The sequence below is a fragment of the Natrix helvetica genome (genome assembly GCF_964273705.1).
Source record: "Natrix helvetica genome assembly, chromosome: 1".
In the NCBI taxonomy this organism is placed as follows: Eukaryota; Metazoa; Chordata; class Lepidosauria; order Squamata; family Natricidae; genus Natrix; species Natrix helvetica.
The window spans coordinates 121,171,705-121,199,579 of record NC_138548.1 but is presented as its reverse complement, the minus strand read 5'-3'; the positions used below and the strand labels follow the sequence as shown (position 1 = coordinate 121,199,579).

The 27,875-nt window shown below is 41.7% G+C and overlaps 2 protein-coding genes across 6 annotated transcripts in view; one reads left to right on the top strand and one right to left on the bottom strand.

Moving 5' to 3' along the window:
* COL18A1 (collagen type XVIII alpha 1 chain) overlaps window positions 1-3,856 on the top strand; it is a 219,505-nt gene extending 215,649 nt beyond the window's left edge. For all 4 annotated transcript variants that reach the window (XM_081962588.1, XM_081962587.1, XM_081962586.1 and 1 more), the window contains 2 exons: window positions 445-560; window positions 1,478-3,856. In XM_081962588.1, the coding sequence (XP_081818714.1) occupies window positions 445-560; window positions 1,478-1,691 (330 nt within the window). In that variant the 3' untranslated portion in view covers window positions 1,692-3,856. The remainder of the gene's footprint in view (window positions 1-444; window positions 561-1,477) is intronic.
* On the bottom strand, window positions 2,778-26,445 carry SLC19A1 (solute carrier family 19 member 1). Of its 2 annotated transcripts, XM_081962630.1 has the most exons (7): window positions 26,160-26,445; window positions 16,065-16,365; window positions 9,276-10,020; window positions 8,068-8,260; window positions 7,249-7,390; window positions 4,875-5,086; window positions 2,778-4,440 (listed from the first exon to the last, which is right to left on the bottom strand). In XM_081962630.1, the coding sequence occupies exons 2-6, from the start codon at window positions 16,239-16,241 to the stop codon at window positions 4,892-4,894; spliced, it is 1,452 nt and encodes a 483-aa protein (XP_081818756.1). In that variant the 5' UTR covers window positions 16,242-16,365; window positions 26,160-26,445; the 3' UTR covers window positions 2,778-4,440; window positions 4,875-4,891. The 2 variants fall into 2 exon arrangements, with proteins under 2 accessions (XP_081818756.1, XP_081818755.1); XM_081962629.1 differs by having other exon boundaries at window positions 2,778-5,086; window positions 26,274-26,444.
* Between the last annotated feature and the right edge of the window lie 1,430 nt (window positions 26,446-27,875).

Genomic DNA, 27,875 nt, shown 5'->3' with positions numbered 1-27,875 from the left:
TGGTGGTCATATTCCTGGCCTCCCCAAGATTTAGAGTGTTTCAACCTAGCAAGTCTTCAGACTTCCTCTAAAAATCTGTCTTTTCTCCCAAGCTCTGGGCTAGATTGATGGTGAGCCCAATGAGATAAATGTTCCCTGTTGTGTTTCAGCCTGTTCTTACGTTCTTTCTTTAGATATTATATTGGCTTTCATTTTATACTGCACAGAGTCTGTGTTAAATGTGGCTTTATAAAATAAATGAACAAATGAGTGACATTCATATTCCCAAGGCTATAGACAAGAGTATTTTCTAGATAGGTTACCCAGGTTCCTTCAATTGGAAAGATCCTGATGAAAGATTCTTGAAATGGAAAGCTCAGACTGAAGAATATTTCTACGGTAGGCAGAAAACGTCTTTTTAATACTGCTTAGACAAACACGTTGCTCTGCTTTGTTTCTTCCCAGGATGAAGTGTTGTTTAATAACTGGGAGAACCTCTTCTCAGGCTCTGAAGCTCCATTCAGAACTGGGGTTCGCATCCTCTCCTTTGATGGAAGGGATGTCCTGAGAGACTCTGCATGGTAAGTTGGGGCTGAGGAAAGTGATTTAGTTTCCAGTGAAGATTTTGGAATGTGCTTAGATTGTAAATTTGTGCTACTTCCTGCCGAGTGGCACAGTGTTTTCAAAGGAATCCAAGGTCTCCTTTCTGATCGACCTTTGTAAACAATGCAGTTTATGTCTCCACCCTACCCCCTTCCCCAACCCCACGTGATTCATTTTTTAAGACAACAGATGCAAAGCTTTGCTTTGCCTTATGTACAGCCCTTTAGCAACATTTGTTTGTATGATTTGGTCCAGAGCAGAGTAGAAGTTTTGTGTGAAGCTATTATATGGCCCCAGCATATTTTTTTCCTTTCCCTGGGGATAGGGGATAGATAATAAGATTTGCTCAGATTTTCTTTAACGTTATGGCGCATGAGTAGTGATCATAACAGTTAAGATACTATTAGGCACTGCAAAGCCTACACAAAATCATAGTCCACCAACCAAGGAGGCAGAGTTCATGCATCAGATTAAGCTATAGGATGGTTACACTGTTATGAGCCTAGCCACTACTCTTAAAACTACGATTTATCCCTTATTAAGTTGCACTATTAAGAGCCATGGTGGCACAGTGGTTAGAATGCAGTATTGTAACCTAATTCTGCCAACGGCCAGCAGTTTGATCCTGACTGGCTCAAGGTTTAATCAGCCCTTCCATCCTTCCAAGGTCGGTAAAATGAAAAGCCAGATTGTTGGGGGCAATATGCTGACTCTGTAAACCGCTTTGAGAGCTGTAAAGCACCGTGAAGCGGTATGTGAGTGCTATTGCTATTGCTACTGACCCAGCCAGGTATAGCTGACTCAATTATAGCTGAACAGTAACATAGAAGAGTATATGAACACAGTCATAGTGCTTCTGTGTGTGAAATGGCCTTGACGTGAGGGTATTTTTCAGGCCACAGAAGTACGTGTGGCACGGCTCCGATTCCAAGGGACGGCGGCTAACAGAGAGCTACTGCGAGACATGGCGGACGGATGACACCGTGGTGACTGGCCAGGCTTCCTCGCTGGCATCAGGCAAGCTGCTTGACCAGAAGAGCAACAGCTGCAGAAATGCCTTTATCGTCCTGTGCATTGAAAACAGCTTCATGACATCGTCCAAGAAATAGAACCCCTGAATGTGCTGATTGCGAGTGGAGGCGGGGAGTCCAAATGCCCCCCTTTTTGCAATGGGGGGCAGGCAAGAGATTCCTCCCCCTCCACCATCAATCAGGATAATGTGTCTGGCCACTTTCATAATATAGCATCCACCAAGCAGATAAATGATCAAGAAAGCCAAAGAGCATCTTTTTATGATTCCAGCACAGATCTGATGCTGGGGTTGTGGGGGGGAGAGGGGGGTTGTTCTCCTCTTGAGCACCACTGCTGGAGGGGCTCAGGCAGGGCAGGATTTGTGTGCAAGGCAGTGTCCAGGCAAGTGCAGCTCCCAAAATGGTTCTGGTTCTCTCTCTCTCTCCTGCCCCTATGTAAAATTTCCTGTTTCCCATATCACCTCCCTTTCCTTCTTGCCTTTCCAAACAGTCCACCAGTTCTTTAAAAGAGAAAACCAAGGTCGAGTGGGATGTCAGAAGATCTATTTTTTTGCATTGACTGAGTACAAGAAGTCTTCCCCAAACAGGGAAAGTGCTGAAGAAAAGGTTGCCTTTGGAAGCCCTGATTGTGAGCATGTTGAATCCCAATAACGTGGGTACCATCTGCTCTTCTATGAGGGGCATGGAGCTAAAGGAAACATAGGATCTTGCTGAAAAATTCAGGACCAAAGTTAAGAGTTTTATAGGCCCCCCAGGGAGGCTTTTCTGCATCTGCCCCACATTATCTCAAAAACTTCCTCTCCCCCCCCCAAAAAAAAAGTTGCCCTAGCAACACTGCTGGCCCTGCCAGCCATCTCAGCTGCTTTTGCTTTTTAAATTTCAGACACAGAAGGAAGTAATAATGCTCCCTTCAAAGGCTATTTACAATTCCTGATACACAGTTTACAACATCCTTCGCAAAAAGAGGGTCAGAAGAAAGAGACAAAGAACACTAGTCCTTATTAGGTGCCATTCTTCCTTTAATTGCCCATTCCTTGTTCTTCAAAGAGGCAAAAGGGTTAAAAGGAACCACCTTAAAGGTAATTTAGATGTAGGATTTTCCTTAGAGGCCTGGAGGGGAGCACAATCGGAGCAAAGTTGCCACACACACACACACAAAAAGAATCTGTATTTGTTCCTTTATTGAGGATTTTTGTTGTTGTTAAACATATTTTTCTTCTCTGCCTTGCAGGGAAGTTGCCATTTTTTTTTTTTACCTCTGCCCAGCATTTGCCACACAAATTGGGTTGCAGAAAAATCTGGGGAGCCCCAGAGTTCCCATTAGCGATCAGAGCCCTGCCAATCTTGTTCCCTGGCCCTGCTGATAGCTGCCACCTCTTGGAGAGAGAGAGTTTGTTCCAGGCCAACCATCCCATTCATCTTCAAATCTCAGCTACAAAATAATCAGGGAACACACAGCGAGAGCAAAAGCAGTTGCCAGGTAACAGTGGATTAGACAAGAAAGCCAAATGCACCCACAAGGAGCTGCCTTCAGCATGTCAGATTGGGTTAACTCAAATCCTGACAAACCCCGCCCCCGGCGCTAGTGCAGGCTGGAGGTTCAAATCAGTTAAATGCTGTTTGCCACCCCTCTCAAACCAAAGTTAAAGGAGACCCACTCCTCTAGTCTTCCGCTGCTCCTAACACTGGGACAGGAACCATGCCTACACATTCCAAAGCATTATTTCAAGGGGTGGAGACCTCTGGAGCACAGGCTGGGGTTGTGTCTTAAGTGCTTCCTTCCCCTATAAAAGCATGGCTGGATTCCTGATCCTGGCTTCAGCCTTTTCAAAAGCCATCTTAAGGGCAAGTCACAGCAAAGTAGCTTGGCATCCCTCCTCTGCATGTAGACTTAACTGCTATGGAATGTCTCATCCACATCACCGGTCTTGCATTTTGGTGTCCAAAACTCAAGCCAAGCTGATGCTTGCTCCATATTCATCCATTTGAGTTGGGTTTTTTTAAAAAACCAAGGTGCTAAATTCCTACCTAAGCTTTGTTTTTATTGTCCTAACAAAATGTTATTACTGCAGTGGAGAAAATCCGTGCAAGTCCATACAGTCAGTTTTCTTACTGTCTACTGTATTTTGTGACATTTTAATGCAGTTTTAAAAGCCTGTGGACCTTCATATCTTTGTCAGTTGCGTGTTGTGTATTATAAACTGTTTTCTAAAGGCACTGAATAAAGGAAAGTATCCTCCTGACTGTGTTGTATTGGGTCTTTACTGAAATCTTAAACCTGGCCTGGAGCATAAGAACTGGTAACAGATGCTTCTGGGTATCTGTGAAGCACAGATACCGGCATCTGGGGAGCTTCAGTGTTGAAAGCTATGACTCCTAAGCCATAAGACTTGCTGCATCTTTTAAATTAAAAAAAACTGCATTGTAAACTAGAACTGCCGACATGTTCAACAAGCTTAGAAATACATACAAGCTGATGCTTGAAATGTCTCTGCTTACGTTCTGACCTACTTTCCTTTCAAATCATGCTTCTCCAGCGGGCTCCTGAAGGGATCACGTGAGTCAACTCCATAAAAAAATGGCCTGAAAAGAAATGCTTGGGTTTTGTGAAAGAGGAGCACAAGCATTAATCAAAAATGCAAGCTCTTGGTTTCTGAATGAAGAAGATTGGATTGTCTAGTTCATTTTGGTCCTATTTTGGTATTTTCATGAATTTAAGGGGATTTTTTTTAAGCCTGGTAATTTCATTCTTTGCAATATGTTTTCTGAGTGTGGCTGATTACAATCATCGGGGGGGGGGTGTCAAATGCGAAAAGCATCTGTTTTCCTAAAAGGCGGAAAACAGAAATGTGTCTCGCGTTACTACGAGTCGCATCACAGTATATATTAACCAGTATCAACATTAAAAGTGCCTTAGTCTCGATGCTCTGGTGATTGGCAAATTTACACGACAGAACTAGGAACATAAATGTTTAAAGGCAAATTCACACAATCATCAAATTAAGTGCCCAATTATAATATTGGTAAATATTATTTCAGTATAACTTGGCTCAAGAAACAGGGAGAACTGTAGCTGCCAGAAGAGTCAACTGCATTAAAGTTGCATTTGAAACCAAGCAAGCTTTTCTCTGAGCTTCTGCAGAGCTCCAATATTGTGAAAATAGGGATGCATTGACTTTGATAAGTGCTGATTGTCACGAGAGCTGCACTGGTCTCATCTCAACTGAGACCTTGCAGGAAAATCCATCTCCATGTACGTACACAGATTGGGGTATTTCTCAGGCTTTGGAACTAGCCAGTTCCGGGCTTCCTTCCTTGTCCGAGTTCTCCTCCTCAACTGGGCTGCAGAGTTCCTTGGCTGGTGTGGTCTCTTCTGGTGGTGTCTTGCAAGCATTGTGCCTTACCATCATGTACACAAATGACACAATATACAGCGTGGCCAGAACAGTGAAGTAGCCAAAGTAAACGTTGAACTGGAAGAGGAGAAAATGCAGGAATATTTTGAGAAAGAACAATACAGGGCTTCGTTAACCTCAATGTAAACAAACACACAAAAATGAAAGCATCAATCCACCTAAGGATTGAAAAGAAGGACCTTTAAAAGAATAATATAGGTACTCCTCGACTCACGACCACAATTGAGCCCAAAATTTCTGTTAAGTGAGACATTTGTTAAGGGAGTTTGCCCCATTTTGCTACCTTTCTAGCCAGTTGTTAAGTGAATCATTGCAGCTGTTATTAACGCAGTTGTTAGATGATCCCCATTGACTTTGGTTTGGTTTGGTTTGGTTTATTTGGATTTATATGCTGCCCTTTTCCAAAAGGACTCAGGGCGGCATACAACATTAAAAAACACACATCCCAAAAGTTAAAAAAGAAGGCTGCAAGAGCTGTTCACATGATCCCAGGACACTTACAACCGTCCTAAATATGAACGAGTTGCCAAGCATTTGAATTCTGATCACGTGGCCATGGGGATGCTGCAAGTCCTAAGTGTGAGAAATGGTCACGTTTTTCAGTGCCGTAGTAACTTTGAACAATCACTACATGTAAAAGCTGTAAAAGGGCCTTGCAATTGGATCGGCTCAATGGGGCCATTCAGTGTAGCACCCGACTGCCCACAGTGACCATCCAGACGCCTCTTAAAAATTCTTCCAGTTTGCTCGTAGGGTCGTTGTTTGCCCTCCAGAGCCTTCAGGAAAGCTCTGGAAGGCCCCTGAAGGCTCCAGAGGGCTAAAACTGGCCCTACGAGTAAACCGGAAGTCCGTTCCCAAACTTCCTGTTTGACCATAGGGCTTGTTTTTTTGCACTCCGGAGGCTTCAGAGAAGCTCCTGAAGCCTCTGGAGGTGTTTCGGGGGGTGAGGGCAGGGGGAAGGCTGTTTTCGTCCTCCCCAGGCTCCTATAATGCCTCTGGAGCCTGGGGAGGGCGAAATATGGCCTCAAAAAAAGGCTGAAGTCAGCAGGCCAGCGCGCGCATGCGCACTGGCCAGCTGACAGGTCAAAACCTCGTGTGCCCTGACAAATGGCTGTGCATGCCACCTGTGGCATGTATGCCATAGGTTCGCCATCCCAGACCTAGAGCAATGATGCCGAACCTTTTTGTGCCCAAACCAGAATGTACGTGCATGTATGTGTGCTTGGGCACTGGAAACCTGAAGACCAGCTGGCCGACACGCCATGCGGGTTTTTTTTGGTTTTGGACCATTTTCAGACCATTCTTTGGCCATTTTTGGGCCAAAGCCCGAAAAATGGCCTGTAAATGGCCTAGAAATGGCCTGAAAAATGGCTTGTAAATGGCCTACAAATGCCCCCAAAATGGCCTGTAAATGGCCCCGAAATGGCCTGTAAATGTCCTAGAAATGCCCCCAAAATGGCATTAAATAGCCTAGAAATGGCCCCAAAATGGCCTGTAAATGGCCTAGAAATGGCCTGAAAAATGGCTTGCAAATGGCCTACAAATGCCCCCAAAATGGCCTGTAAATGTCCTAGAATTGCCCCCAAAATGGCCTGTAAATGGTCTAGAAATGGCCCCAAAAAGGGCATGAGTTTTGGCTGTTTTTCAGGCCATTTTCAGGCTGTTTTCCAGCACTCCAGTGCCTGCAAAGAGCACAGTGCACGCGTGCACCGGAAACCAAAAGAGCAGCTGGCAACAGCACGCCTGCCCACAGACAGGGCTCCACGTGCCACCTCTGGCACGCATGCCATAGGTTCGCCATCACAGACCTAGAGTGCCTGAACACAAACACAAATACTGGCCCTACCTAACCATTCGCAGTCAGACCCAATCTCCTTCCTGTGAACATACAGGAGGAGGAGGAAGAGGGACAGGCAGAGGAATCTTGCCACCTCAATGGCAGTGACGTGGAGAATTGGAAGTGAGCGAAATAAGTTCGTTTGCTCTTCCTCTTAGCTCAGAATTAGTTCAGCTTTAAGTAGCCCAATCAAATTAAGTGAGAAATCCTCCCACTGTGAGGAGTTATCTATCTCCACACAAGCTTCCACACAAGCTTGTTGGTCAGGGGCAACTTTTATATGGCTTCCCATAACAGGCAAGGCAAAGCCTTCCTGATAGGCAGCTTGCACTGAACAAGGAGCAGCTGAGGTAACCGTAGAGTAACTTGCTCTTTTCCTTACCTGGGAATGGACTGGGAGAGCCAGACCTCTCTTATCAGTTATGATGATAGTGATGATGGTTTTGAGAACTGTGGCAAGGAAAGTATTGACACCAAACACCAGAGCGCAGAGTTCTTTGGACAGCGAAGATGCAATCTGGAAGCTTCAGTCAGAGAGAGAAAACAAATTAGCTTTGCGCCATTTCAAAATATCCTGAGCAGAAAGAAGACATGCATCTTGGGTAAGGGCTCAGCTTTTGGCTGGATTCTGCTGATTTGCTGAAACATCTTTGCAAACGAGGGTCACCCACAATTGCTTCTGTCAGTTTTATTTAAAGTCTCAAAATGTTACAGCAGACTCTTCCATCCACCTCCTGATATTTATAATACATACGCCAACAAAATGTGCAGGATTACAGCCAAAGGGAAGAGGATGCTACAGCAATACATACTACTGCTATAAATCTGTGGGAGGAGGGCCCTTAGAGGAAAAAAAAAACCTGGAAAATGAGATCTTTAGAAGACAAAATTATTCGTCATCATTATTAGCAAACTATTTTCAGATTAGGTGCATTAATCCATTGGCCTGGTGAGATAGTGGGAACCTCTGATCCAGTATTTTTCAGTTTTAACATCCTTAAAAAAACCCTGCTTTATCCTGGAATATTGCACTGTGTTTGGATCTCGCTCCGTGTGCAAGCATGTAACTTTACAGACACATGAATGATAGCTCTCACTCCAATGCTGAACTAGTTTCCTGGATTGGCGGAAGCTCTGTGTGTCCATTTTTAACAGTGTAAAAATGTAAATTTAGCTGTCAGTTCTCACCACCATCACTCACATGGCAATAGGCACAAGAAACTGGTAGGAGCCCCTGAAGAGGACATAGGCCACATAGCACAGCCAAATATTGGCAGTTGTGTTCATCAACAACAGTAGGCCTGCCTGGACTGCTGTCGCAACCCCAATCACCAGTTTTGACCAGAAGGCCCATCGGATCTTCACAAAGCCAGCAGAAAAAGCAGTGATGGCACCTAGGAAAACAGAAATGATTGTCAAGAGAAGACAAGTCCTTTATAGCTAAACAGGGCTCTCGTTTTCTATGCAGTATTCTACCAATGGATGATGAAGTAGGTATATTCCAGCAACGTCATGGGGAAAAAAATATCCTCAAAACAAAATTTGGCAACTTTCTGATTTAATGTAATGCGAGACTCTTAGCGATCTAATTATTCTACATCCATTCATTATAGCTGACACATATATCAACTACGTATAGGCTACTCAAGGAGGCTGACTCACATTGAATAGCATACAGGTAATAGATTTTGTCCAAGGCCAGAGATTCGATGAATCAAAGTGAATGCACCCGGAGTCACATGGATTTTAGGATGGTGTTGGTAATGGGAGGGAGGGGGAGGAATAAAGGTGCAATTTAAGAGGATGTTATGATTGCAGTAAAACTGTTGTGAAATAATATAAAAAGAAATATTTCAGGGAAATATCGGAGTTCTTTTTATAAAGTATTGATCACTTCTTCCAATGGTGGTTTCTTCTTGCTGGAAGTGATGCTTCCCTATCTTTTTGACTTAGATGACATGAACTGTAATCCTATAATCTCTGCCATTAGTGAACCAGATAAGATGTTAATTTTACATGCTTGGCAATGGGGGGAGTTTCAGACCTAATAAGATTTGACCAAGCAAAAGCACACTCACTGAGGGTTTAGCACCTTGGCTATGTTTCCCAACCACTTTCTATGCAAGGTGACTAAAACAGGCCATCTCATCATTCCCAAATGACTTTTACAACAACAGCTGCAGATTTCTTAGTTCTACAAGAATGGGAATCACAACCAAATAATTATAGAATATCCGTGATGACCTTAGTATGAACAACAGAACCTGCCTTTGCATGAAGCTGCTTAGGGCAGTGGAATTGGAGAGTCTACTTCATTATTAGTGGAGCTCCCCTTGTAGGGGGCATAGCAGACTAAAAAGACAAATGCATAAAACCCAACTACAGAAGAAGAGTAATATCCATATATACCAAGCAGGGTAGAAACAGCTTCCACTCCACCATTGTAGACCTTTCTGCTGTCCTTTTCATTCCATAAAATATGCACATAATAAAGCATCAGATAGTAGCCAGCAGAATTGAATATCCACCAAAGGGACCAAAGTCTCAGTTGTGGCTTTCGTACAATAATGCCCAACTCCTTTACCATCCGGAATAAAACCAGATTTTTCCAGGAGGAGGCCTTATACCACATGGGCTCTCCTGCCCCAGGGTTCATTTTGTCCAGTTCTGCAGGCGAGGTACCATTACACCAGCTCTTGCTCCTGTTGAAGAAGAGGCTGCGTTTCGGGCGCTTCAGGAAGAGGGTCAAGACCAGCCCAAAGCACATGAAGCCCAAAGAGATATAATTCACTGTCATGAAGGTAGTGCCTCCAACTGTGACACAGAGTTGTCCCACCACGGAACTGGTGAAGACGCCCATCAGCACTGAAGACCGGGAATAACTGGCCATGCGCTGATAGCGTGACGGAGTGACCAGGCTGAAGATATAGGAGGAGTAGGCTATCCGCGTGGCCATCGTGATTCCGTAGAAGAACTCCATGAACTGCATGGCAATGATGCTGGTACCAAAGATCAGCAGCAGCCAGATAGCAATGTGGCTCAAGCTCTGTAGCACCAACATTGGCTTGTACCGCAGATAGTCTGTGAGTAGAAAGATGGGCACTAATACTGCCATGTAAGAATACGACAGGACAGGTGTAATTTCATTGGTCACCTGCAAGAGAAAACCAAACAAAGTGCAACTGATTTAGGCTAGTGAGTAAATCAAAGGGTTAAAGAACTCTAGTACGAAAGAGGTCACATGCATTTTCACCTTATCTCACCTATATTCTAATCATCTATGGCAGGTCCTCCTCCTTCATGATTTACTAATAATTTGGGTGCTTCTTACTCACATTCTTTTTTTCAGCAACAGGCACCAAGACTTATTCTAAGTACTAGCCATCCTGTGTTTGAGAAGCTGGAAACAAAACAACTATACAAGAAGGATCAGCTGATTCAGGGACACCAGGGTTGGGTCTGGAGTATCCATAAGAGAAAGAAGCCTCCACCGCTATAAGAACTTGATGGAATTCTGGATGAATGGAAATACATTGATCAGTGGGTGGGCGGGACTGAAAGGAGAGAGAGAAAAAAAGATTCACAACGAACACAGAAAACTATCAAACGCTAGATTATGTCCTGGTTCATCAGACAAATGATTTTTTTAAAATCAAAATTCCTAGGGATGAAATGGAGTTGTCCACAACGGGAAATGAAATGACAGCGTGTAGCTTAGAAAAGAAGGCAAAGCACCTTCAAAAAGAAAGGACCATGGTGGCTGAAGGGGACAATTATTTGGAAGAATACCTCCCATCCACCCACAGTTTATGGAAATACAATGTATAGGAAAACTGAAAGCTGCTTTATACCAAACCAGACCATTGTTAATATTTCTTGGACATTTCAGACTAGAATTTTTCACAATGTTTTGGTGTCTTAGGACCCCCCCCCTTTTAGTTTTTCCAACAGTCACTCTGAGATCTCCCCTCTGGTTGAAATCCACATGTATTGCTTGTCAAGGAGGTTGATTAAGCTTCTTACAGTTGCTTTAGACTGGAATTTGACGTGTTTTAGCCATGGCAACAGAGCAGCAGGAGACTCTGAACTTTGGCCGGACTGAGTGTGCTGACCAACTCTGCTCCCCTAAATCTCCCCCAGACAGGAGAGTGGAAATACAGAGAATATTACATTTCAGTGACAAGAATGCCAAAGATTTTGATTCAAAAGAGATCTTTCTCCAGACCATTCTGTCATTTAAAAAAAAAAAAACCCATAGTACTCCCCAGCCTGATATCTCCCAGTAATTTCTCTTCGAGCATTCTTCCTTGGAATTTGGGGAGGTGAAGTCCAACTTTCTGACATACTCCAGGGGAGAAGAATGGTATGTAAGAATATACTTCAGGAAGGATGAATAATTCCTTTTCCATAATTCAAAAGTATTATCAGCCCTGTTAGCATGAGATCACTACAACTTGCCATCTGGTACTTTATCATTCCTCTCTCTTCTACCTTCAAAGGACGTGACCATTTGTTCTGGTCAAGGGGTTTGGGATATTTTAGCAAAAGTAGCTGAGCACAGTCTACAAATGGAGTTGATGCAGAATATATGATGCCTCCTCTATCTTTGGATTCATATATCTATATTTCTAGATCAGGGATGGACAACCTGAGCTCCAGGGATCAATTGGCTGGTAGATGGATTGATTTGCAGGACTGGAGCCCCTTTGAACCACAGCGGCTGAAAATCAGTGACATGATTTGATGGCACTGAGGTAAGGAACAATGAAAAACAATAGCACAAACCGAAGAATTTAGGCTTAAATTTAGTGAGGCGTGCCCTCCTCAGCTGCTCTCCCCTCCAAAACCAGACAAAATACAGAGAATACATCAGCTCCACTAATAGCTATAGTTCTGCCTAATGTGGTACCCAGGTTCCTCAGAAATAATGAAGTCCTTCACCCTGCAAGACATTGCCCATCATGAAATGCTTTGAAACCCCATTTCCAACCTTTAGCACAGGGGTGTCAAACTGGTGGCCTGCAGGCCAGATGTGTCACACGCAGGCTACCCCCACCCCAGCTCCATGAATGGAAAAAAAGTCACGAAACGTCATGTGACGGCAACGTGATGCGGCGAGTTTGACACCCATGCTTTAGCATATTCAGCTGTGAATCTTCTCTTATATCTCCATCTGAAAATGTCTTCTGCTATTGCTTGTCTGTTGAGACATTCGCTCTGGTGTCTTTTTAATATCAGGCCAGCCCGTTTCGCTTAACTGAAGAATTTTTGTAACTACAGGAGTCCTCAGCTTACAACCACAATTGAGCCCAATGTTTCTGTTGAGTTTTGCGGCAAAGTGAGTTTTGCCCCATGTCATGACTTTTCTTGTCACCATTGTTAAATGAAGCAGTGCCATTGACAAGTAAGTAGCCTGGTTGTTAAGTGAATCTGTTTCCCCACTGATTTTGCTTGTCAGAAAGTCACAAAAGGGGATCATATGAGCAGGGGTGGGTTCCTGCCAGTTCTAACCTCTTCTATAGAAGAGGTTCCTCAAATCTACAGTGCCATTTAGAACCAGTTCCAGCTCCCTCCCTCCGCCCATCCGCACATCATCAAGATGAAGAGCGAGAGGAGGAATTCTGGGAGTTGAAGTCCACAAGTCTTAAAGCTGTCAAGTTTGAACACCCCTGGGGTTTTTTTTCTAAAGGGTTAGGGGTGCAAGAGTCTTGAAACTTGACAGCTTTAAGACTTGCATGCTTCAAATGCCAGAGTTTCTGAGCCAACATTTTGGTTGCTAAGCAAGAGTTAAGTGAGTTTCACCACATTTTACAAGTTGGCCACGCCCACCCATCACATGGCTGGCAAGCCACTCCCACTCAGTCACATGGCCAGCAAGCCACTCCCACAAAGCAGGCCACACCTACAGAAGAGGTTCTAAAAAATTTTGAAACCCACCACTGCATATGAGCCTGGGACCCTGCAACCATCATAAATATGAACCAGTTGTTCAGTATCTGAATATTGCTCAAATGATCGTGCGGATGCTGCAAACGTTGCAACTGTGAAAAATGGTCACGTCACATTTCCCAGTCCTGTTGTAACCTTGAATGATCACTAAATGAACTGTTGTAAGTTGAGGACTAAAAAATAGTTTATTAATTTAATTAGCACTTGCAATACTGTGTGCCAGGGAACAGTTATTCTTTGGGTTTTCATATTTTTAAGTAACTTATATTACTGGCTGTTTTTAATGTTTTAATTGGTTGAGTTTTAATACGATTTTTATATGTCTTCATTTTTGACGGAGCTACCCAGAATTGGTTGAAAGATGGGCAGCCATGTAAATGTTTTAAATAAATATAAATAAATACTTTGCCTCCAAAACGTCCGCTATTAAGACAGATTCAAATGAAAATTCTACTCCACAACTCTCCACCCATTATAGCAATAGCATTTAGAGTTATTTACCGCTTCATAGTGCTTTTACAGCCCTCTCTAAGCGATTTACAGAGTCAGCCTATTGCCCCCAACAATCTGGGTCCTCATTTTACCCACCTCGGAAGGGTGGAAGGCTGAGTCAACCTTGAGCCTGGTGAGATTTGAATTGCCAAATTGCAGGCAGTTGGCAGTCAGCAGAAATAGCCTGCAGTACTGCACTCTAACCACTGCACCATTGGGACTCTTTTATGATACACAGCACTAAAAAAAAGGTTTCAATAAGTCAGGAGTGATCCCCCCCCCTCCACCAAACACACATCTGAATCTGCTCTCAGCATGTGAAAAAGCTGCCATCCACTAATTGATAACCTCGGGTGCTGAGCATTCACTTATCCAAAAGCACAGCAGTAGGGCAGAACAAGGTGTTTGGGAACAGATTGCCGCTGCATGGTTGTTTTTTTGCAAAAACGACAAGAGCTGCCAATGTCCCAGAGAGACCTCACAAGGGATCAGAGAGAAAATAGACCTTGCTCATTACTAAAAGAAGATCAAGTGTTCAAATAGAAACTTAATGAAACCAGAGCAACAGGTCACAGCCACCTACACACAGCCATTGCAAAAATCCACCTTTGGGGAGGGCAGTTAATTCCTCATTCTAAGCTTTTGGTTCTTGAAAACTACTAAATAGGGAAAATGCATAGAACATTAAATGTTTAAAATATTTTTTAAAGAAACAAAACAGTAGTATATTAGCTAGTTGAGAGATTGGTCAATGGATTCTTAGGAAAATAGCCTGGAAATAAATATTAATCTGTATTTAGAATATTTATTTAAAGAAAACAATACCTGGGAGGCACCCAACCTCATAATCATTTTTATAAAGGCTTATACTTCTATAAAAATAGTTATACTCAGCTTTCTACTTAAAAATAAGTGGAACAATGTAGTATGTTATTATATTAAAAATCAGTCTCTCAAGCTCCCATGAGTCTTCCGCTACTTAGGAATAGCAATAGCACTTAGACTTATATACCACTTCACAGTGCTTTACAGCATCTCTAAGCAGTTTACAGAGTCAGCATATTGCCCCCAACAATCTGGGTCATTTCACCAACCTTGGCAAATGTTAAATGCAGTCTTTGGTCGGCTCGATTTTACTCAATCCATGGAAGTAGCTGGGAATAACCATTCATTTGATTAAGGCAACAGTGCGACACTCAACATTTAGCCTTCCATCAGCTCATCAATGGAGTCAATATCACAGTTTGGAATGGGATGAAAGAGCTCCAAGCAAGCTAGAGAAATTGTTAATTGATTTCACTAAATTTAGGAGACCACCTGTAATTGGCACAAAGCATTAAATGGGGCAGAGTTTCTACAGAATAACCACCGAGTCACTTCTACAAAAAAGAAAAACAGGTAAGAAAATGGTGAAGGAAAAGAAGGACAAAATAACTCCAAAAGAGGAGAAAACTTTACAAGGGTATATTTTTGGTACTTTTAAGGGTTCTAATATGGGCCGTGTGATACCTTCTTCCAGGTGCACTGCACCTCAACTCCAAACATAGCCATCTTGACTAGGAATGATGAGAACTGTAGTCCAGGTATTCTGGAGGGACCCAGAATGGAAAGAACGGAATGGAAAGAATGGTCATAGAAGCAATTGGATTAGGCATTTACTTTGCTAGCTTGCATTGTCAAACTATTTGCTGAATCAAAAGTTAAAATATAAGTCTCCGCTTCAGATTATCAGGGCAACAGGCAGCAGGTCAGGCTGAGATTCCTTTCAGTTTTATTTTAACTGGGGAAAAAGGCAGGTCATCCCACTCCTTTATTATTCCAAAGTAAGTTTTAATAACTACCATTACTGCATTGATACGTTGGAGCAGATTGCAAGCATACCCATACATTTTCTAATTTAACTCAGAAGCAACCTAGCTCTGTGGAATTCTCTTCCCATCTCAGCCCTCATGCTGCCCTTTAGTCACAAAAGGTCTATGTAGGTCCATTTGTTCCAAACCCAATCATCCCTTTTTGCTCCATGAGTCCATGATCCAAGAGCCAAATAAAATGGAGGAAAAAAATGAGGATTCATCACTCTTTCCATGCTGTTGCAACACACTCTTCCCTCCCTCCACTGTCCAATTAAGAGAGTCATTCCTAGCATCTTGTCAAAACTATTGCTGCTCATAAAGTCTTACAATACAATACAATACAATACAATACAATACAATACAATACAATACAATACAATAATAGAGTTGGAAGGGACCTTGGAGGTCTTCTAGTCCAACCCCCTGCCTAGGCAGGAAACCCTATACCGTTTCAGACAAATAGCTATCCAACATCTTCTTAAAGACTTCCAGTGTTGGGGCATTCACAACTTCTGGAGGCAAGCTGTTCCACTGATTAATTGTTCTAACTGTCAGGAAGTTTCTCCTCAGTTCTAAGTTGCTTCTCTCCTTGATTAGTTTCCACCCATTGCTTCTTGTTCTACCCTCAGGTGCCTTGGAGAATAGTTTGACTCCCTCTTCTTTGTGGCAACCCCTGAGATATTGGAACACTGCTATCATGTCTCCCCTAGTCCTTCTTTCTCTTAAGCTGAACATACCCAGTTCCTGCAACTGTTCTTCATATGTTTTAGTCTCCAGTCCCCATTTAGTCTTCAGTCCCCTCCAGTCTTCTGCAAGACCACTCAACACCCCACATTTCAGTGCATTTTTCAGACCACTGCAACTAATCTGTCCCTTGTGTGGCTAATATGTCAGATGACCTCACCATTTCCTTCGTGAAATTCTTCTCCGATCCCAGCAGGTAGGGTGTGATGAAACTCTCCCCAGGTCTAATCTGGCCCATGAAGCCGTAGAAACAGAGGTAGCCAACAAGGAACTTCCAGCGTGGGTCTGGTGGAGGGTCAGGAGGCTGTTTTTCCATTTTTTCAGCCTCTTCAGACATAACTCCCTGGTAGCTTCTTGGTCACTTTGAAAAGATTCTTTTCGGTGAAAGCCACAATGGTGATTTACTGTTTGTTCGGTTTCTCTTTTCACTGCTGTGTAGAAACTCCAACTTGCTGGTATGTCTGTAAAAAAAAAAAGGAGAGAAGGTGGCACGTCAGAAAATTTCCTGGTGAGAAGATCACAAACTAATCCCTGCCTTCATCTTGCCAGGAATGTGTTGGCTTTGCAATATTTCCTGAACAAAATTGTGCTCAGTTTCCACAAATGTCTTCTATGGTCTAGCAAATATTTACTTGATACTAGTGTCCAACACAGAGGAATGTCTCAGGTCAACCAGGTCAGAATATTTCTTTGCTTTTCTTTAAAAAAAAAGGTGGGGTTTTCTGAGGAAATCAGGGAACTCAAATAAAGAAACAAGGAACACTGTGGTGAAGCAAAGTTTATTCAGCTGGATTGCTACCTTTATAAATAATAACTAATGCTAATATCACTTCTTCATCTACTACATTGAAGTTTTGTCAGTGAAACACACGTTCACTTCACAACATCTCTAGGACAGACGAGGAGGCCAAAAATTTAAGAGCATACAGGGTTCCTCACAATGGAGGAATGGCTTGAACTACACATAAACTCAACACTACAATACAGAATAGCATTCTGTTATACTAAATTCTGGTACTGGAGAAGACTCCTGCGAGTCCCTAGGACTACAAGGCGATCAAACAGGTCAGCCCTAGAGGAGATCAACCCTGACTGCTCTTTAGAAAGCCAGGTCCTGAAGATGAAACTCAAGTACTTTGGCCACCTAATGAGAAGGAAGGACTCACTGGAGAGGAGCCTAATGCTGGGAAAGATTGAGGGCAAAAGAAGAAGGGGACGACAGAGAATGAGGTGGCTGGATGGAGTCACCGAAGCAGTAGGTGTGAGCTTAAAAGGACTCCAGAGAATGGTAGAGAACACGAAGGCCTGGAAGAACATTTGTCCATGGGGTCACGATGGGTCGGACACTTCACAACTAACAACAATACTAAATTCTGATCATAATATTGCAATAATTACCAATTTAGAAAGTACAAAGACACCTTCAAGTCAACTTTGACATCTTGTGACTTCATGTTCATATCCGTATTTTTCTTGCCAATGCAGAAATATTTTCCTGTTGCTTTTTTGTGTGTCTGTTTAAATTTTCCTGTCTAGCTTACATTGTTGCGATATCGTGGTAGTTTCCCACCTGTATTCTGCCTAATCTTGAAACCCAAGGAAAGCCAGTTGATGCTACATCTGTGAACATTGGTAATTAACAATTTCTTATTCACTCAGTTTTATCTCAGTTGAATCTTATTCTAGTTAGGATGCTGTAATGCACTGGGCATAAAGCTGTCTTTCAAGGTTAACTGGAACTTTCAGCCACATCACATGGCTACAAAAAAGCTCTCACTAGCATCCAAGACAAGCCTGCCAAGAAAATTGTTGCTTAATGGTCAAGGAGAAAGTCCCAGTTTCTGTTAAAGACAAGAAAGGATTGGATAAGCATTACTAAGTGATGTAGATCAATGATTTAACTCAATAAAAGACATATTCTTATTTTTCTAAGAGTTGCACTAGCAACTGCAATGTGTTGAACGGTCTATATTTCACTACAGGCAAGGCATTTTCCCACTAACAATTTATAGCATCCTCTAAAAGAGTGTTTTTTAAATATTTTGCTCTTAGGATACCTGCCCACTTTTAAAAAATTATAGAGGATCCCAAAAGAACTTTTGTTTGTGTGGGTTAAATTTAGCACTGTTTACCATATTAACAATTGACGCAGTCATAGAATATTTATTGAATCATGTAAAAATAATATTAAACCCGTTCTATATTAACATTAATAAAATATTTTTCATGAAAAGCCTTATTTTTAACAAATTAAAATAATGAGGATAGTGATGTTAAAAGAGTTTATAAATATATTTAATATCTTACAAATAATTTTTATTTCAAAGACCCCTGAGATGGTCTTGGGGAATGCACATCGTGCATTCAGTTCTGGTCGCCACGATGTAAAAAAGATGTGGAGACTCTAGAAAGAGTGCAGAGAAGAGCAACAAAGATGATTAGGGGACTGGAGACTAAAACATATGAAGAACGGTTGCAGGAACTGGGTATGTTTAGCTTAAGAGAAAGAAGGACTAGGGGAGACATGATAGCAGTGTTCCAATATCTCAGGGGTTGCCACAAAGAAGAGGGAGTCAAACTATTCTCCAAGGCACCTGAGGGTAGAACAAGAAGCAATGGGTGGAAACTAATCAAGGAGAGAAGCAACTTAGAACTGAGGAGTTCCTGACAGTTAGAACAATTAATCAGTGGAACAGCTTGCCTCCAGAAGTTGTGAATGCCCCAACACTGGAAGTCTTTAAGAAGATGTTGGATAGCTATTTGTCTGAAACGATATAACGTTTCCTGCCTAGGCAGGGGGTTGGACTAGAAGACCTCCAAGGTCCCTTCCAACTCTACTATTGTATTGTATTGTATTGTAATCCTCAGGGTTCCTTGGATCACATTTTAAGGAATACTGTCCTAGAGTCATCCATTTATCATTGCCCAAAATAACAGCAAGGACATGCTTTCTATTATAACAGCTGGTTGATACTTTGATGAGATTACAAGTGACTAGTAGGAAAATAGCTTGAAACCTGGTACAAGAATGGCCTGAATAGTCAAGATCACACACTCAGGAAAGTTTTTAATTATTACCACAGGAACCTCCAAAGCTTGCAATTATTACATTTCAGTTACTCTTAATAAACTTTTAAGGACTTAAGCTATGTGACTATAAAGAGGAAAAAATCCCTAGTCACAAGCAGAAAGTATTTGTATCTAAAATTAAAGAAAAGACTTAAAAATAGAAAATAGATGATTTATCTGCTGTTTTCCCAGAACTCTACACACGCTCTCATTGAACAAATTGTCAAGGGTAGCTGTCCATCTTTTCCCATGCCTATTCAGAAATAAGCCCTGTTCTGCGCAAGGAGGACAGATTAATGGAAATGGGACTACAATATGTATTAATTCACCTTCCCTGTTTTTGACAATATAGTGACAGATTTAAAAAGTACTGACTGGCAAAAGTGAGAGATAGCTAATGTACATCCTCTCTTATTCTCTGCCTATTTTCGCAATCTGTTTCAATATTATGGAATGGGTTTCGGTTTTCCTCCCACAAGGAAAAACAACTCACCAAACTCTGCACAGAGTTTAAATCATCCTACAGAACTCAGTTCTATATAAAAGTTGTACAGTATATGAAAAATGGGCCCTTCATTGCAGAATTGATGCTAGCAATTTGCTGCTGTTACGGTCCAACTATTACAGAGAAAACTACTCTACACACATGGATAAAGAAAAGGCAGGGCAGTTGAATACCACAGAGATTTACTAACAAGCTGCTGCCCGTCATATGAGTTAATGGGGAAATGATCAAATATATCTCTTAAGAGATCCATTTTGTAATTGGATCCCACCTTCAACCTTCTCCTGATTGAATTACATCATTTCATAGAGTAGTTACTCTATTTTGCCTTTTGTTTACGTTTTACCCATTTACGGAAAAGCTATTCTCAGTTACTACCATCTCCTTTAGAGACATCTTAACATATCTCTTAAAGGAAAAAAAACATGGAGTACTGAACACGTGGAGATCTCTAGGAAGCAATTACTAATACACTGGTTTTACTTCCCTCTGCTCCCAGTCTTTAAATCTGCTGCCCCTTTCTGTTTCCTAAAAGATCACTTTTGACTACACTGGAAGGTTTCACAAAGGCTTCCAGGATCTACTCAGTCTCCTCCAGCCTCTCCCCAAAGTCATTGAAAATGAATAGCTGAGTTCATTATATATCTCTGATAAGAGCTTTATAATGTGCTCAAGTTCTAAAGAATCAACAAAGCTTTACATATCAAAAAAATTACCCAACTCTTCAAGCATATTAGCAGCCCCCTCCTGCAATCCTAAAAGTCAAACTTTAAAAGCCACAAGAGCTCCCTTTATAAAAAGAAACCATTGGATGCCACCTTCTAAAATTCTGAAATCCAGATAAGTTGGATTTTTCTCACTACTGCTACGTATTACCTGTATTTAGCCAAAGAACTGCCTAAAAAGAAAAGTGGCAGACTAGGTTTAACAAGTCAATTATTGCTTTGTCAGTTTATTTTCTAAAAGGTCTCAAAATAGCATATACGAACGTTACAGGTGATCATCTCAGAGCAAAGTTCAAACCTGCTTAATTGCACAAGATAGGAATAAAGTCATTCTCCAAATCAATACGCACACCTCATTTTGTTGTGCTTCGCTTTATTGTGCTTTGCAGATCTTTGAATGTTTTTACAAATTAACCTTTTTTTAAGCAATAAAGGTTTTTTTTAAGCATGTTTGCACACTATTTTTTTAGACCTAATGCTATTGCACGCTTAGCAGACTGCAGCATAGCACAAGCATAAATTTTATATGCACTGGAATCACAAATCTGTGTGAGACGAACCCGCTGTATCTGTGGGCTATGCCCGTAGTCGCCTTCACCTCGAAAACAAACCTTTATTCCGATTCAAATATGTTGCATTTATGGTCAGCAATTTGATGCTAATTAAGTCTTTGCTATCCATTACTTTTTTCTCTCTTAAATGTACCCTGCACTTAAGCCATTTGTATCTTCTGTTTTGTAAGCAGACCATGGATTACCATAGATAACATGCTTCTGAAGACATTTCTGGGGAAGAAGGCCTCACAAAGGATCAGGCCAGGCAGTGGGAACAAGAAATGGCAATAGTCAGCTGGGGCAGTGGAGCACAAGGAGGCAGGAGTCATGAAGGGCAGGGTGCCTGAGGCTGGGTTTGTGGTGGCTATAGCTGCCCAAGGTAGCTACAGTTTCATGCTGGGCTGTGGCTTCTTGCAGCCCTAGAGAGCTGTGGCGTGCCAAGTAGCCTCAGAGCTGTGAAGCCTCAGGAGTGGTGTCTGGCTAATGACAGACAGCATTTGATTCATGACAAAACAGAGAATGCTGGGAATGCCATCACTAAGTGATGTGCTCATGTGACATGGAGATTTATAGCAGCATCACTTAAGGATGGAAACCCTGATCTCAAATGTAGCTCACAATATTGTAGTCCTTAGTTAATGACTGGTTGATTAGTGATTGTTTGAAATTACAACTCCACCCCCTCCCCCCTCAAAAGTGACACAGTTCCAGCATTCCGATGGCGGTACTTCGCTTACAGTCACATGACCTTATTTTTGGCACTTGGCAACCAGCTCACTTTTATGGCCAGGTGCAGCATTCTGTGTTCGTGTGATGTGATTTACAATGGGGTTTTTTTGCCAGAGAAAAACAAAAGGCCCATTAAAACGCATTGACTCACTTAACGACTGTGCTATTTGCTTGACCACCACTGCATTAGCTTTACAATCATGGCTTTCACTTTATGACTACCATGAAAAAGGTCATAAACAATCATGTGATGTCTCATCTTACAACCATCATGGCTTACCATGGAAATTCCAGGCTCCGTTATGATTGTAAGTTGAGGACTACCTGTACTCCAATAAATCCAATCCAATACCTGTACTCCAAATTAAATCTATCACATGCAGGTTTTTATCTAATTTTAACTATACTATAACTGTATCACACGCACTGCAAAAAAACACATAGCTTGCAAAATGGGTACAGAATAGTAAAATTACTGGATATGTAAATGATGCTTTTTCAAATGGCAATTGGACTGTGTTATTTCCTTGCAGGCGATCTTTTGCTTCTTCAGTGGCCTCAACAGCTCTCAGAAAGAATACTAACAACCAGATAACTGCAAGGGAATCTAAATCCTTCCATCCTCCCCCCCCCCCCCCAAAAAAAAAGCCACCCAGTCAAAACTGAAGAAGCTTCTTGGATGAGAAGCAAAATATCTTCCTTAAGGAGAAAACAAAGTCCTGTTTCCTTTTGAAAAAGCATCTAAGACAACCATGACCTGGATGACTAAGAATCTCCATAGAAATTTAGTTATATGTGAAAGAAGATACCAACACATACAATCTATGGTATCTTATTAGTACATTTTTGTAATAAGCCCCAAACTAGATTTTGGCTTGCGGAACTAACCAAAGTTAGGCTTGCTTAATACATGGATGAGGAAGCACCAGAAAATAGCAGGGCTATAAACTAGACCGGGAAGTTTTCAAAACGTCCTAGCAGGAATCACTGGTAAACCAACTTCCATACTGTTTCCAATAAAGCTAGAGAGACGTCACTTGCGGTATATGAAATCTCCAGAAGTTGACTTTGACCTGAAGGAGAGTTTATATTACATACTCACCATTAACTGATATAAATGAGGCTTGATGCCAAGGTAAACAAGTACAGGATTTTTGTCCTAGTCTGAAATCCCATGCCAACCTTCATGGGTTAAACAAACTCAATGCACTTATAAAAGCAGAGCAAATATGCTCCCAAATATACTGTTAATCTTTTCAAAACACTTTTATTTAGAGGACATTGAATTGGTCTCCTTCAATAGCCATTAGAACAGGCTTTAAATAAAAATACTTAGTAGACTGCTACTTGATAGTGTCCTACTGGAATCAACAGTAGGTCTGATTTTTTCATGACTAACAAGCTTCATTGATTCATATGAATTTATTCTGTAGTATGGATAAATCTGAATGTTGTCCAATGATATTGTTCTAAGTTAAATGAAAAATTCCATATTGCTGTAAAATTAAAAGAATGAGTGTATTTGAATTGAAGGCACTTGGGTCTTTCTCCACCCAAACACACATGAAGGCTCATGGAGACTCAGAACAAACATGCATATGTCAGGAAACTCTCAAAAGGATAAGAACGATCACCTGGACCATTAACTTCCAACTGAACTTTAACCCTGGGGTAACGAGTCACTCACTTCCAATAATGCAGAGCACTCGGAAAATAGGTTCCTAAAAAAGAGATTTAAACAAAATGTTTATCCTACTTCAATTTGTAAGCCACGCAAGTTACATTTTTCAAACAATTGAAGAGGGTAATTCTATGGCCCTTCTATTCTGGCAGTCACTATAGCTTAGTTACCCCAGCTTGATGCACCTGATGTATGAAATTTGTTTTTCCAGAGCACACAAGGCCCTTCCAATATTCACTGTTATGAATGTCAGTTTGTTACTGGTTCCATTCAAGGCAGAAGCCATTCTTCTCAGAGGCTATCTTCTCCTTATATGATCTTACCAACTGACTATGACTGCCCAGCAGCAGAACGACAGTTGGTAGGCACAAGGGAACAAGACTTCTCCCTAGCACCAGCCATAACTGGATGGCCATGTAATCCCTGAAGAAGGATGGGCTATGAGCTATTTCCCTGTAGTGCGGTGGATCTTATGACTGTAATTGAGTTTGGTCTGCTTTTTCCTTGAAATATAATAGGGTTTTATTACTATTTCTTTGGCTACCTGTTTGATTATTTGGATTTTCTTTTCAATTCTAATGTGTAAAACAATTAGAGCTGCTTCTGCGGCTAGGTCAGCATTTTGCTGAAGTGTGTGGTGTAGGAAGAAGTAAAAAAATCATGATGGCACCCCTTTTTTTATCTGTGCCAGATATGATGCAGGTAGTCTTCGACTTACAACCATTTGTTTAATGACCGTTCAAAGTTACAACAGCAGTGAAAAAAGTGACACGACCAGTTCTCACACATATAACCACTGGGGCACCTCACAGTCATGTGATTAAACTTCAGGTATTGGGCAACCAGGATGCATTTACAATGGATTGTCATTTCCAATCTTCCTAGGAAACTTTTGATAAACCAAGTCAATGAGGGAAGACAGATTTGCTTAACAACCGCATGATTTGCTTAACAACCATGGCAGAAAGGTCATAAAATGGGGCATGGCTCCTTAATAACATGGCTCCATTCCTTGCTTAGCAACAGAGAATGTGGACTCAACTGTGGTTATAAGTTGAGGATTACCTGTATGACAAGGCCTTAATTGCACAGTCACTGCTGCCATTTTGACTTTTCTGAGTCCCCACCCTTGCAGATGACCCTAAAATTGGTTAAATAATAAAAATTGTTTCCCATAACATACAAGATGTTCATTTTGTCAATTTCATCTCTTGGTGTTGGTGGCTTATTTTTAACTTTTAAATTGTTTTTTTCTCTGTAATTACAATTCTCTGTAATTCTGGGGTTTTTAAAGTTTCCTTTCCTCTATAACCATAGTTCATAAACTTTATCCTGGAAATCAGTTCCCCATTCCCTGAATTTGGCCAGATTCAGAATTGTGTCATTTGTCCTGCAGGGTTTCTAGTTTAAATATCTGAAATAAACAGTTAAATAAACTCTGTCCAGTGAACATGTACAGAAACCGAGCCAGGAACCAGACAGCTAGATAAGGTTTATGGGGCAGCTTCTGTAAAGTAATAAACACAAAGGCAACAGTCAACTAGCCACCACTGCCAGGTCATTAGAAGTGGCTTAACCCCAATTAATCCTAGTATCATCTATGAGTGATTGCTTGCACCCCTATGCTTCTTGCAACAAAAATATGAATTTTGCTCAGTCAGAATTCAAGTCTAAAGTATTTATTGTAATAAAAGAAAAAAATCATGCACCGTTAAACATGGATATTAATGTTTTAACTTGGCCTTGCCTAAGGTCAAGTTAAAAGGCTAATCACAACCTATCTAAGACAGGACTCTCCACTTTGTCTCAGTCCAACAATTTTCTAGCACAAAGATAAAAAGTGTGTGACCTTAGAAGTTGTTGAACTGTAACTCCTATTTTCCTGATTTAGCAGGGCCTATGGTGTGGTACTACTAAGAGATCTGGAGTACATTGACATCTGGAGGTCTTCATACTGTCCATATGCATGCTAGCACAATCATGTGCCAATTCTACACCAGCAGGTCTTGTCGGACTCCTAACTGGGCCATATATGCAACTGTGTATTATGGTCCAAAATCATAAAGCAGATCAGGATTAGTCACCCCCATTCTGTAGAAAAGACAGTGCACAATTAACACTCATTCTGGCCTTTTTCCAACAGAGCACATAGATCGGTAGACAAAATAGCTTGTTGCAGCAATAACAGATCACACTAAATATTCATTTTAACTTTATCATGCATGTTTGGCATATACTGCAACTACACTCCAACAATCTGAAACCACAACCTTAAACTGAAGAAGGAATAAATCTTTTGAAATGCAATGAAATCTACTGTGTGAAAACATGTTTTCCACTGTTACAAGTAAGGACAATTTCACATTTTCTAGACTGTCTAGAAAGGCTAAAGCCTCCTAATTTAGCAAAGTTTTTCAACCATGAATGGCTCTTAAATGCATGTATTATTTTGTTATTGTGTCCTTAAAATATAACATTAGCTGCATTTGATTAAAGGGGGGGGGGGAGAGAGGCTTAGCTGAACTTGCTGTATGGAATAACTGTAGAAAGACACCTAATTATTTTTAACATTCCAATTTCGTTGCCTTTGATACTTTTATCCAACTTTTTAAAAAAATGTAAGAAAAGGCATAAAATGGATAATTAAACAACATGTTTTTAGTTCACTACTTCCCGCCCCCAAATAAGATAAAGCTTTGAATACAATCACTTGCCCTTTCCTAATCTCAGTTTCCCAATAAGATTACCTCGGTGCACTCAGGACCAAATAGATGCTTCTGTCCCCTGTATCTTCTCTTTATCTTCTCTTTATCACAGAAGTAGTGAACAATTAGCGGGGATACAAACGCGACAAACTAAATCCATACGCACGTGTTGTGCACTATAGTCCCACTTAGTGCAAGTGCGCCTTGTTATTCTGTACCCGGGACACAGCAAGTGATCACCATTCCCACGCACCCACCCTCCCTCCCTCCTTAAGAAGATAAATCACCTAGATAAGGCACATCGCTGTCCTGCGGTTTCCAGGTGGCCCGTGGATATTCTCCGCCAGCCTAAACTGCCCGCTTCTCCGACGGGCCTCCGCGGTGTTCTGCCTCTGCCTTACCTCGCTCTCCTAATCCATTGGCTCGGCTTTCTGAACGGGGCACGAGTCCCGCGTTTACTACGCGAGAGAGATTCCCTGGCTGCAGGCTCTTGCCTTACAGACCTATCGCCCAAACTAATCCGCAGTTTTCGCACGTGGAAGGCGGGAGGGACTCACAGCTCCTTGGGAAGTGTAGTTCTTACTGTGGGTTCCTTGGGAAGTGTAGTTCTTACCGTGGGTAGGACAGGGCAAGAGCGCGATTAAACTACTATTCCCACAATGCAAGCGGGGCGGAAAAGAAGTGATAGAAATATGTGCATATATGTGCATGTATTGCATATTATACGCAAACACACCCCACTCCCTATACTGTGTACTTCGGTGACCCTACCAAGATTTCTTCTTCGAAAACGAAACCCGTAGAAAACTTCAGTGGGTGACTACTGTTATTACGAAGGCTGCAGCGAAATCGGTGTTTATTTTTCGATTAATGCCTTGATCTTTAATCCAAGAAAACGACGCGTCCTGTTGGGAACAAAGTGATCATCGCGCTCCCGAATATTATCAATTGCAATCTTACCCTCCAGTTGCAATCCACAACCATTTACTTGGTAATAACCAAGTGTGATTATATTCGTATAACATTGGAAGCCGTAAGTCACTGGCAGACCCACGTTGGGTGTGTTTATACAAAATCAAAACAACACTGCATTGTTATAGTCGTGGTCCATCTTCCTAAGAGTTAAGTGACTTTTAAAAGGCAAAGCGGCTTCTGTTAAGATTACGCATTCGTTTACTTTCAATATGCTTTCGTTTCTTTTTCTCCTTTTTAAGATAACGCGGAGCAGCAATTATAAAGCACACACATAGAATGGGCATGGAAAGAAGGACAAACGACATGATATTTTACTTACAATTAAAGTAACACACATGGCCACAATCCATCCAATCCTCTCTTTAATCTGGGGTCTAACTATCTGAGAGCACTTCTAATGCTGAGGTGAAGATAATTCCATTTCCGGGCTCTTTATCATCATAGGATGCCTGCCTTGGGTAGTGAGGTTGTTGAAGGTTTTATGTTCTTGTCAAGGCTTGCCAAGGAACAGCCCATCTGTACTTGGTGAGTTACTTCCCTGCCCTTGTAGCCGCTGGACTTCTCCACTAGAGTTCACAAGCGTCCCATTTAGCTGATGAAACAGAATAGACAGAGTTGGTGCGCACTTTCTCTAACCTTAGACAAGCTTGTTTGCGGGCAGTGGTGACTGACTCTTAAATTTACATTGCAAAGGAATAAGAACACTGTTAGATTCGGGCAACGAGAGAACAGACTCCGGACGATTGTGACAACAGCTCTTTATTTAGTAATAGTAGTGATCCAGCTTAGCTTGCGGTCTAAGGTATCCCCTTTTATAGGGATCGGGTACACCTCCCGTCCAATCAGAACAACCCCTTGTTCCCGCCCTAGCGGCGGACCTGAGTGGAGACTTACAGCGATATATGCTAATATCTAACAAACAGCCTCGAGCCTACCTGGATTCTTTTTTATTGCTTTTCCATGCAGTTTCTTTACGGTACTACCGGAAGTGGCTTATTGTTGCTTTCTTTGCAGATATTTTTTTTTCA

What these genes read in the sequence shown, in the direction of transcription:
- SLC19A1 (XM_081962630.1), bottom strand. Translation starts at nt 16,241, where the DNA reads ATGTCTGAAGAGGCTGAAAAAATGGAAAAACAGCCTCCTGACCCTCCA. An exon ending in AGAATTTCACGAAGGAAATG is followed by an intron (nt 10,021 to 16,064) that starts GTGAGGTCATCT and finishes TTTCTCTTGCAG; the next exon opens with GTGACCAATGAAATTACACC. An exon ending in CTCTCCCAGTCCATTCCCAG is followed by an intron (nt 5,087 to 7,248) that starts GTAAGGAAAAGA and finishes CTCCTCTTCCAG; the next exon opens with TTCAACGTTTACTTTGGCTA.